This window comes from Littorina saxatilis, linkage group LG7, assembly GCF_037325665.1.
Source record: "Littorina saxatilis isolate snail1 linkage group LG7, US_GU_Lsax_2.0, whole genome shotgun sequence".
Taxonomy (NCBI): Eukaryota; Metazoa; Mollusca; class Gastropoda; order Littorinimorpha; family Littorinidae; genus Littorina; species Littorina saxatilis.
The window spans coordinates 1,458,755-1,471,254 of record NC_090251.1 but is presented as its reverse complement, the minus strand read 5'-3'; the positions used below and the strand labels follow the sequence as shown (position 1 = coordinate 1,471,254).

General features: G+C 43.7%; 1 protein-coding gene across 1 annotated transcript in view; it reads left to right on the top strand.

Annotated features, from left to right (window-relative positions):
- The first annotated feature begins 384 nt into the window (after positions 1 to 384).
- LOC138972024 (uncharacterized) overlaps positions 385 to 12,500 on the top strand; it is an 82,333-nt gene continuing 70,217 nt past the window's right edge. The window contains exons 1-2 of the mRNA XM_070344865.1: positions 385 to 606; positions 1,540 to 1,860. Of these exons, the coding sequence (XP_070200966.1) occupies positions 1,818 to 1,860 (43 nt within the window). The 5' untranslated portion in view covers positions 385 to 606; positions 1,540 to 1,817. The remainder of the gene's footprint in view (positions 607 to 1,539; positions 1,861 to 12,500) is intronic.

Genomic DNA, 12,500 nt, shown 5'->3' with positions numbered 1-12,500 from the left:
AGAGAGGGAGAGGGCAAGAGAGAGAGAGAGAGAGAGAGAGAGAGAGAGAGGGGGGACGAGAGAGAGAGAGAAAGAGAGAGAGAGAGAGAGAGAAAGAGAGAGGGGGCCGAGCGAGAGAGAGAGGGAGAGGGCAAGAGATAGGGAGAGAGAGAGAGAGAGAGAGAGAGAGAGAGAGAGAGAGAGAAGGAGACAGAGACAGAGACAGAGACAGAGAGACAGACAGACAGACAGAGACTGAGAGAGGGTGCGAGAGCACCAATTAGTCCGCTTTTTACGCAGAAAGAGGAAGCTGATTGTGACGTTCAAACGCTCTCAGTCATTGTGGCGGTCTTTGAAACAGCAGACGCCCCGAGTGTGTGTCGGTGTGGATTTCCTTTTTCTACGGAGACTTATACACCAACAGACCGCCTACCAAAGATATTTTATAGCACACCGCGTAGCATTACAACATTTTTTGGGCCTACACACGAAGAAAGCGCGTACCGACAACCGCCCAGTTTCAGTAGCATTATAAAACTGATAGAGGCTTGCAAGTTAAAGGCAATCTACATTTAATATCAATCTGATTGCATTGATTTTGATTACGTTGCTGGTGAAACATAAAAGGTAAGGCATTGTCGAACACAGCTGCAGCAGCCTTGCATCAGTGTTCACGGTCGTTACTGTAATTAATCGAAACGACTAGTTGTTGATTGTTTTCGGCGTACTCAATCAATGACGCTTATATCGCGCATATTCCGTGGGTACAGTTCTAGGCGCTCTGCAGTGATGCCGTGTGAGATGAAATTTTATACGGCCAGTAGATTGCAGCCATTTCGGCGCATATTTACCTTTCACGGCCTATTATTCCAAGTCACACGGGTATAGGTAGACAATTATTAACTGTGCCTAAGCAATTTTGCCAGGAAAGACCCTTTTGTCAATCGTGGGATCTTTAACGTGCACACCCAATGTAGTGTACACGGGGGGAGGGTTCGGACACCGAAGAGAGTCTGCACACAAAGTTGACTCTGAAATAAATTTCCGCCGAACCTGGGATCGAACTCACGCTGACAGCGGCCAACTGAATACAAATCCAGCGCGCTACCAACTGAGCTATATCCCCACTCTCTCGACCTTTCCAACAAAAAACATTTTTGGAGACACAGACCATAGTTTGTGTTTGCTTCTGGAATTGTCTTTCTCTAACTGATAGAGCGATGGTCAGTTGCAGGCCGACTTGCACTTGAGTTACACTACGACTGAGCCAGCGTGGTTGAGAATGACATCTCCCGGTGTGTTTCTTGTTTACCTTTCACAATAAGCAGCTTTTGATGATTTTGTTTTATTAACATTTAGTCACGTTTAGACAATTGATTTCAGAGCGACCAGTGTTTTAGTGTGTGTGATGCTTTAGTTTCAGGCCGACAGATTGACCAAATGTTTTGATTTCGCTCAACGCGATTTGTTCTTGTAATTTTGAGGGAAAAGCCTGACGATCCATTTGTCTGGTATTATTCTGGAAGAGATCTGTGGACTGACTTTTCTTGTCTGTTTCAGAATCGCACAGTGAACGAATATCCAGTGGAACAGCCTAGGAAGGAAGTACCATCATCATCTCCCTTGCGCGCCGACACCCGGAGTTATCTGTCCTTGGATTATCCTGTGATCGGCTTTTGATTGATTCAGAGTGTGTGGGACGCCAGCTGAGTTCCCTGTGGATTACGCGTGTGGTGTGCGGTGGTGTAGTGGATTACCTCTCAGTGCCTGATTCCTCTGGGCTGTGGATTATACTTCTCGTGGTGTGTGTGTGAGTGGGGGGACACGCTGATTTCAACATGGGGGGCAGAAGTGGAGTGTATTCTTGTTGTGTCTTAATCGGTGAGTGAAAACTTTCTTCTTTTAATTTGTCATTATGTTCATTGCCCGTATTTCAATAGGCTTTTAATAATAATAATAATAATAATAATAATAATAGTAATAATAATAATAGTAATAATAATAAGGGTATTTATATGGCGCAATCCTAAACTAGTTCTAAGCGCCTTACAATCAATCTTCAATGTAACAATCTTCATTAAAGCGACCGGCACGGTTGGCCTAGTGGTAAGGCGTCCGCCCCGTGATCGGGAGGTCGTGGGTTCGAACCCCGGCCGGGTCATACCTAAGACTTTAAAATTGGCAATCTAGTGGCTGCTCCGCCTGGCGTCTGGCATTATGGGGTTAGTGCTAGGACTGGTTGGTCTGGTGTCAGAATAATGTGACTGGGTGAGACATGAAGCCTGTGCTGCGACTTCTGTCTTGTGTGTGGCGCACGTTACATGTCATTGCAGCACCGCCCTGATATGGCCCTTCGTGGTCGGCTGGGCGTTAAGCAAACATACAAACAAACAAATCATTAAAGCAACAATACACATTTAAAAAATCTTCAATCAAATATAAACACAATCACGTACACAATGCACATTCAACTAAATCGATCGTTATCAACTACATATAAAAAGCAAGAATGGTAAGTTACTGGATCGTTTCATTAATGACAAAATAAAACATTAAATTTTTTGTCATTAAACGTTCCAATAACTTACCATTCTTGTTTTCTGAGTTTTGAAACGTTACAAGTCTAACGGTTTTCTGAGTTTTGAAACGTTACAAGTCTAACGGTTTTCTGAGTTTTGAAACGTTACAAGTCTAACGGTTTTCTGAGTTTTGAAACGTTACAAGTCTAACGGTTTTCTGAGTTTTGAAACGTTACAAGTCTAACGGTTTTCGGATTTCAATGGATTTCAATGGATTTCAATAGGCAATGCAAATGTTCAATTAGAGGCACCATCCGTCATTTTATGACAGGGCCGTAGCAGCCCTACCGGCCACTCCGGCCATGGCCGGACCAGTTTTTTGTTAAAAAAAAAAAATCGTCTTCATAAGCTTCAGCGCTGTGTTAGGAGGAAGGAGGGGTCGTGACTTAGATCGCACAATGACAGCGTTAAGCGAGAAATTGTCACTAATTGACATTCACAAGTGAAGACTATAGATCTAAATCTAAAGTAAAACTAAAAGGCAAACTGCGTATGCACCGACTGAGACGCATTACTGATCCACTGAGCCATCGCGTTTTGCACTGAAGAGACATCTGAGTTATCTACCTTAGTTCACGTTTTTCGTTTCCCGGGAAAAGTACCTTTTTATTTTTTTTATGGCCGGACCACTTTTAGGAGCTGTGCTACGGCACTGTATGATCACAGGTAACCCCAGGCTTGTACATGACGAACATGCTTTTATCTGAACGCTTACCGCAATGGGACATCCTGGTTGCACTGGGTGACTTTCTAGCCTCCTTCTGATGCTGGATGGACATTTTGAAAGTTTAAAGGTACAGAGTCTGGGTATATATAGGCCAAGAGAGACAGAGATCCCTTACCGCAGATTTGTGTGCAATTCTTAATTCTCAGTATATATACATGAGATGTATTTTGTGTTTTGAACCGCCTGACACTGCAATTTAAATTTCTTTGTTTTATAAGGACAGACATATTGAGTCTTGGGTTTGTGGTGTCCCAAGGGTTAAATAAAGAATTCAGTAGGCTACATACCGCGTTCGGGGAGATGAGGCTTAATATATTTCTGGGAGGGGACATTAGATTTTGCTCAAGGGGTATAACCAGTTATACCTGAATGCAGATGGTAGCACAGTCAGTCCCTCTGTGTGCAGACAGATAGACATCGCCACAATAAAACTAGATTTGTTGTGAGATTTAGTAAGTTGCTTTAGTTTTATCCAAACCAAAAGATAGCAATACGACAGAGAAGACTCGATAGGAGGCAGGTGCACCCGCCGACCACCACTACTGGGTCATGTATGAAAAAAATGGGTAACACGGGCCCCGATGGCTCGGGGGTTGAATAAACCGAGAGAACTGGTGTGGGGTTTACGCGTGCTAAATATCAATTCAAGTGATCTGTACGTGTCATGTAATGTTGTTGAATGCTATTGTGAGTGTGTCCCATAAGGTTAGTATTGTTGTTTTAGTAAAAGATGTCATCGTTCTGTACACTTCCTGTAAGGCGGAGTGGCGCTTTACTAGCCACTGAAGCGACCTATATGCGTCATAAAATTGCTGAAGGCTATGACCAGTCTCTTTCTTGAGGTAAATTCAGACCTGTTTACCAGTACGATTTGGGCGTATTTTGTACGCCAAATTATTATCGGTACGCAAATACGCGACACACGCACAAAATACACCTAAGAAAAAGTCTAGAATACGTTTTCCGGTGTTGGTGTGCTGATTACGGAATGGTACAACTGATACCGGTTTCGGTCGAAGCTGGCAGATAACGATGACAGCGAGTCTTCAGCTATGGAAACCTTGTTCAGTTGTTGGCACGTGCGATCGTCTGGACATTCGTGGCAAAATGAAGCGGAAAAATGTGCCCGTTTTGGATGACTGTACCAAGTCTAAACAGCAGAAGCAGCAGATTTTCTTGGAGAAATATAAGAAAGAGCCAGGAATTGTGGAGTCTTCTGTGGGAAAAAGTCATGCACACTGCAAGTATTGTAAATCAGATTTCTCCGTTGCCCATGCTGGGAAATATGACATCGAACGACACTGCTGTTCCAAAACTCACCTGGACAAGGTTTTTATTTTATTGGCTCACGTAAGTGTAGCCTATGCGATGGTAAACTTTGTCTGTCTGTGCGTGCGTGCGTATGTATGTGTGTATGTCTGTGGTAGAAACTTTAACATTTTTGGCTAAACACCAAAATACTCATTTCACGTGGTTAATTTTCAAGCACCATCTTCAAATTATTGAAGCAATGATCAACATTGTGTCGGCATGTGTGTAGTTAAAGCGTGTATCCAAAGAAAACGGGTGGTGGGGGGTTTTGAAGGGGTACAAGCAGTTGACTGATTTGTGTCGTGTTTGGCATGTAGACGGCAGGTCAGGTGTCAAGATCAGGTCAGGGGTCGCGCGAAGGATTGTGGTCCAGTTCTCACCTCGCCGATTCGCCGGGGAAGACGATTTCATGTTGTTCGGTTTCTAAGCTCCAGAAAAGTAAATAAAGAAGATACCAAAGGGAGATTTCCTACAATTTGATCTGCACAGCGTGTTTCCAATGTCCACGCGAGGAAGAGCTGTCGAAAGCGCGGCAGTCAGTGTCGATCTTGCAGCCGTATCCCGGTAAGTTCAGAGACAGATCTAGTGTCTCCCACTCTGATAACGTGTCACCTACTGTTAATCCGTTTTGTTTTAATTTCTTTTTATTTCAGCAGACACGGATGTCAAACACAGTGCTAGGCAGTCACCTCTAGTGAAATGAGTTGATCTAAAGTGCCTGTAATGTTTGGATGTCTTTGCTCGTGGTTCGATTTATGTGAATTTCAAGACTTGCAGTAGAGTCTCAAGTTAAGTTTACTCTGCCCGAAAAAAACTGTCCACCATTTACTTGAACATGCAGATATAAGGAAACGGAATGAATCTGTTCTCAAAGTCAAAATGATCACGATTTTTTCCTCAGATTCAAAACATGCACTGTCATGGTTTTGTCTGTACAATTTAGTAAGTCTTAAGTACTTTGCAACAACTTCCTTGAACGTGAAAGACAGTTTTTGAATGCTAGATCTGTATCGCGTTTCATTCCAGACTCGATCCTCTCTTTGATTGTAGATCTACTGTTTGCTGTTTACGCACTATCATATATATGATTCGCTATGTAACGTTTGGTAAGCTTACCTTGCCACAGCTTTCTTGTCTTTGTTGGCATTTCTGGCTGTGTTGACCGTCAGAATTATTTTAAGAACCAGGCTGCTGCAGTCGACATGTTTCGCATATTGTAGGGTTACCATGCTGCATAGGTAAAGTGGCTTGTATAACCTGACTATTCTGTTTCAAAACACTGTTTATATTTGTGTAGGTTGTAGTCATCATAACTAATCGCATTTTGCCATTTGTTTCAGAAAGGAGGTTAACCTACAACAAGATCGACGCTATGTCAGATATATGCCTCAGCCACATGAAGACTTCCGAATTTAGATCTACTCGGCATGGTGACAAGTCTTGATGAAAAGTATAGGACAGGACAGCAGTGGAAAAAGTGCCCACATGGCAGGTACCTAACCTATTACCCTAGTCATTTTATCTGTTTGCCTTCTTTTGAATATTATACATGGAGTTGATATCATGCGTTAGTTTTAACTGTGTGTGTGTGTGTGTGTGTGTGTGTGTGTGTGTGTGTGTGTGTGTGTGTGTGTGTGTGTGTGTGTGTGTGTGTGTTACGGAGTGAGTGAGTTTGTGTTATGTTACTGTTTGTTGATTTCTTACGGGAGCCTTGAAGGCTTCGCCTCTTGTTTATTTATTTTTTTTTAACATTTTACATTGTTTAGTGAGGAAAAAGTCATACTGACTCATGACAATAGCACAGTTTGCCAAAGGCATTATCTGTTGTTGCGTGTGTATGTGTGTGTGTGTGTGTGTGTGTGTGTGTGTGTGTGTGTGTGTGTGTGTGTGTGTGTGTGTTTTCAAATATAGCAACAGCTTTCACGCTCTAGTTAAAATGAAAAGACTGTTTTCATACAATATCCTAAGACATGTCGGGCACTATTTTTCAGAGAAGAGTGAAGGGTGTAGCTGTATGCGAATCTTTGACGTCACTGGTTTGTAGTGAATCTATGGATGTCATCATGCCTCAGTGATTGTATCTCTATTCTATACAATGGACCTTTGTGACTTTATGCTGCGAAGTTTGTACAATATGACGACACAAAGAAACAAGATGTTCCTTGTGGATACTATTTCAACAGGATGTTCCTTGTGGATACTATTTCAACAGGTTGATCAGTGATTTGAATTAGGCATGAGGGGGAAAGTACTGTAGTTTTCAATCGAGATTCATTTCTAACATCATAAGGCCAACAACAAGCAAGCATACAACCAACACACCAACTAACCAACTATCCCGCGTCACCAACTAACAAACCAACCAACCGACAGATCAACCCAGGTCACCTTACGACAACCACCCAGTTACGCAAGCAAGCAAACAAACACATAATGAAGCAAACAAAAGAGTATACACACAAAGAACAACAACAAAACGTGTGTTATATGGACTCTTATCCCAGTCATCATAACTATACATCTCACTGTGTATGTATTTGATCGACGCTTGGCACCATTGCCCAATGCACACCCTACATTGTTTGTGTACTGTGGAGATAAAAGTGTTTGTCAGATCGCTTTCTTACTGCATAGTGCACTTGAGATGAGCATCCCCCCCCCCCCTCCGGGGGGGCTCTCAACCCGCCGTCATGGTTAATATCATTCCCTCCCTAGCCTGTGTCTGTGTTAGAGGCAACGCGGAAGCTCAATTCTGTCTAACCTAACTTATTTGGCGTAGACTGCAACAGGCCTAAGATGTCTTACTGTCATTTTATTAAATTATGCCGCTTACGTTCAATTTTGTAATAACAGTCAGTGAAACGCACTCGCTGGACCTGGACAAGGTTGCTGCAAAGAAATCCGCTGAAAGCTGCTAAGGAATTATGAAGTTCATTCGCAAAGCAAATCCTGCCAGGAGAAAAGGCTGTAGTCTGCGCTGAAGCAATGTCAACCGCAGAAGTTATTTCACGAACTTCATCTTTTCATTATCAATCTGTTTGGAAGACACTGGTTATAATGCTATAAACTGACAGGTAAATAAAATTGTTTTATCCCTGTTGTATTGGAAGGAGTTAAATTCTGAAGGTGTTCGCAAGACATGCTATTCTTACACAAACACGTTTGCACCCACGCGTACATTTTCCCTAGCCCATATGGCTTTGCTTGCAAAGTACACCAACTTTTTGAAAAATACACTCAACTTTTTGGGAAAGTACAAGAGTTTAGGGTTTAGGGTAAACAGGTCTGTACCGTAATGTGGCTTTTTGTGAGAGAAAAACACACAAGACTGAATCGTTCTGTAAACATTCTGCCAAAAGGAATGAGGCTTTAGTTGATCATTTGTGTCTTTAGTGCGTGTTTTCTTCCATGAGTGTGCGGTGAATAGCCGTTCACATTCGCTATCAAGCAAAGATACTTCCAGGAAAATCTTTTTGACGTGGAACTCTATCAGATTGTACGGACATGGTTCAGTGTACGCTTTATTTCAACAACCCTAAGGGATGAAAATGTATGCGATCAATGGTCGAATGTGGTAACTAGTGTCCGAAGCAAATTGAGAACCCAGGGATAGCCAAATCGTCCGCCCGATCGCCAGGGCGAGTACAAAATCCGCCGGGCTAGTAGAAGCTGCCTGGCAACTCGCCCAGCTGGCCAGTGGAAATCCTGGTCAAATGGAACGCTTTTAGTTTTAATATCGAGTTTTCAAGCCATATAGATATTGCAGATCAACTGTGGTATGTACCGGGCAAGTGACATTTCTGCCGGGCTAGTGACTTTCTTGAAGTTACTCGCCCGGCTCGCGAGTAACATTTTTGATGTGGCTATCCCTGGAACCTTTGTTCATACACTCAGATAGGTGTCCAGTTTAGTTCTTGTTAGCGCGTACCGGATGACAAGAAGCCAAACTGGGTGCCACCCAACTGGCCGGTATGAAGCTGGGTGCCACCCAACTGGCCGGTATGCAGCTGGGTACCACCCAAATGGCCGGTATGAAGCTGGGTACCACCCAACTGGCCGGTATGAAGCTGGGTACCACCCAAATGGCCGGTATGAAGCTGGGTACCACCCAACTGGCCGGTATGAAGCTGGGTACCACCCAAATGGCCGGTATGAAGCTGGGTACCACCCAAATGGCCGGTATGAAGCTGGGTACCACCCAACTGGCCGGTATGAAGCTGGGTGCCACCCAACTGGCCGGTATGAAGCTGGGTGCCACCCAACTGGCCGGTATGCAGCTGCTGTTTTGGATTGTCTGATATATATTGAGATGTGTTGTGATTTGAAACAATCAGACCTTGTGGCCTGTTTCCACCCAGTTGGGTGGCACCCAGTTTTGCTTCGCGCACCTCACCTCATGTGTTGACTTAGGGGCAGATGAGGACATAAGGAAACATCTTGGGGGATTGGTGGGGGTGGAGGAGGGGTTTGGGGGTGGGGGTAGAATGATAAAAGGTGTTATGGGGCACACTGTTCACTAGACAATCCCCCACCCCCGCCCCCTCCCCCTTCTGTATCGCAGAGACACAGTCTGATGGCTGTAAACGTGTACCCTATTTCCCAGAGACACAGTCTGATGGCTGTAAACGTGTACCCTATTTCCCAGAGACACAGTCTGATGGCTGTAAACGTGTACCCTATTTCCCAGAGACACAGTCTGATGGCTGTAAACGTGTACCCTATTTCCCAGAGACACAGTCTGATGGCTGTAAACGTGTACCCTATTTCCCAGAGACACAGTCTGATGGCTGTAAACGTGTACCCTATTTCCCAAACACCCGACACATAGTTCACACAGTTTCTTCCTCTCACAACTTCTTAACTTGCCCCAAACTTTTCTCACAACCACTTAGCCTCTTTTTCCGGCAAAAAGCTGTTGATTAACGTAATTTGCCAATCACTTGAACTTCTTTACCTTCTGAATGAAGTCCGTGCAACGCTCTCGGTCAATGGTCAATAGATGGTCAATAACTAATCATCTTTGACAGTGCGGAAAGTACTGACCATCGCCTACACCCCTGACACGTTCTTCTTTTTGTCTCAAACCTTTTCATCATGATCTTTGCAATGTATATAGAACACAATATAGCATGTAGACCTATATAGCTATTCTTATGGACACGTGGACCGGCACGGTGGCCCAGTGGTAAGGCGTAGATCCGCCCCGTGATCGGGAGGTCGTGGGTTCGAACCCCGGCCGGGTCATACCTAAGACTTTGAAATTGGCAATCTAGTGGCTGCTCCGCCTGGCGTCTGGCATTATGGGGTTAGTGCTAGGACTGGTTGGTCCTGTGTCAGAATAATGTGACTGGGTGAGACATGAAGCCTGTGCTGCGACTTCTGTCTTGTGTGTGGCGCACGTTATATGTCAAAGCAGCACCGCCCTGATATGGCCCTTCGTGGTCGGCTGGGCGTTAAGCAAACAAACAAACAAAACAAACAAACAATGGACACGTGGGGGAATTCGGGGGCTGTGATTGGATGGCTTCAACATCATCATCAAAGCATAATGCTACGGAAGTCGGCCATTTTTTCCAATATCCAAAAGCATATTGGCAATAACAAAGACGCATGGTTCCGGTTTACCCATCTGTACCACACGATGTTAACAATCGACAACAGCATACACTGACAACTTGAAATTCTTCTCGGGAATGTTTTTCAGCTTTACAAATTGTCGATAGCATACCCTTTTCTGCTAACTTCCCGATGAAACAGGACTAAACCAATTATTTTCTGTCCCTGAACACCACAAAATGCTCCAAGTCGAAAGATGTAGGCCCTACAAAGGCTACTGTTACGCCTTTTTCAAGTCGTAATTCGACTCAGAAATTCTATAGTTACGGCATGACGTCATTTTACTGTCGTAACCCGCTTACCGCAGGCTTCAGTTACACCTTTTCCACGAGTCGTAGAGTCACTCGGCCAGACTTTGATTACGGCGCGGCGTGATCCTACCCGGACATTCTCTAGTTACGACATGACGCCATTTTACTGTCGTAACACGCTCACTATTATTCATGTCCCTTGTTAGGACATACTTGTATGTACTGGTGGTTGATTTTCCAGATATCCTCTCATTGATTGAGGCTTATATGAGGCTCAGTGATTATAGATTTCACTGTTCCTTTAACGGGTTTATTCCGTATTTTTGGAATTACCTGTACTAATGGTACAGGTGAATGTGGGGAGTGAAGTAGTTGTTTGTTCAACCCATCCCACTATTTTGTTTCTCCAAACAAGGAATCATGTGTGTATGATTTGTGGTGGAATTTCCTTCATGGTGTGTTACAGTGTAGGCTACTAGGATGTAGTGTACTGAATGTTGGGTTATATTTTCCCCGTATGTGTACTATGCGTACAGGTTAATTGGAGGGAACATGTAGTGGTTGTTTGTTTGCATCAGATAGTTTCGTCCTCCATTGATGCAGGCATAGTCCAACTCGCCAAACTGCAATGCTTCGTTGAAAGTCTTTCTGGGGGCTCGTTTGCGCTGCACCTGCAGGGTTCGCGACGACCGAACGTAGAGCTGGACGAACGCGTTCGTTTCAAAGTCCGAGATAATTTGTTGCAACCTGTTGAAGTACTCGAACGTACTTCCTACTGTCAAAACTGCTTCGCTGTGAAGTCCGCTATCCATGACTAAAGTAAACCGGCCTGCATACGGGTAGAAACGCACAACCACTACTAATGAACTGCCGTTGAACACGTCTGTCCTCACTCGACCCACGCTTTAAAATGGCCGCCCAAACCGGATCAAACCGGAAGTAGAGAGCGGCCCTGGCGGGGAAATGCCAGTTTGTGGCGTAATCAAAGCAAAGAAGGGAAAAGTTACGGGCGGCGTAAGTGTAGCCACTGCGATGTACAAACAGGGGAGTAAAACGAAACAGCCGTTTTTGTGTGCCTGTGTGAGCATTGATGCCGACTGACACAAACTTTCGCATTCGGCTTTTCTTATCTCGTAACTCTACACTAAATACCCCACTTCCCCTTTGAAGTATTGATGTACAACCCATGGCACTAACATTCATGTAGTCGTTTATAACTGAGGTTGAAATTTTCAATGAAAAATTCGCTTCATGACGAGACAAGTATAAATGCCATTCACCCAAACTGAAAACTTCGCTGCCGTCTGCTCGCGTCAAGTTTTTCTTCTCTTCCCGGCCCTTGTTGCATCCTAGTTCTTCAGTTGTTTCTAGTTTTCCCTTGATGTTGTGTTTTGGTCTTCTTCATAAGTAGTCTTGTTCAAAATTAAAAAAACTCAAACTTCTTTTTGTTGTATACGAATGAACTAATGGCGCCTGCGCAAAACTAATGCGCATAAGAAACGGCGTCTGCTATCAAAACCTGAGATCAACGCATCGACGCAAAAACTGTCATTTTGTAAGTTTGGAACAAGAAATCAAGGTCAGAACAGCTATATAATCGCTTTTGTATTTTCAGCGTAGCAATAGCGTCCGATATTTAGACTCGTCGGCATTATACTTGTCTCATCTAAATATCGGACTCTATTGCTACGTTGAAAACACAATAGCTGTTAATAACAACACACACAAAACGGACAATAGTAAATCAACTCATATCTTATCTTACTGACTTTCAACAAGAAAAAGGTAAGTCATTATGTAAATTAACAATCTAAGATAATAACTAAACCAAATGTTGACCCAAACACGGATTTTGTATCTTTTGTAAACCAAGTGAGGAAATACCCCTGACAATTCATATTTCTTCCACTTTAATATAGATCTAGACCATTTTCTGCTCAAATTAATGACACAGGAAATGTCCAAATCTGCAAACAAACTCTTCGATATTATTAGACACTTTTCCCCATCTTCGGTAGCCTTGCAGCAATGACCTAA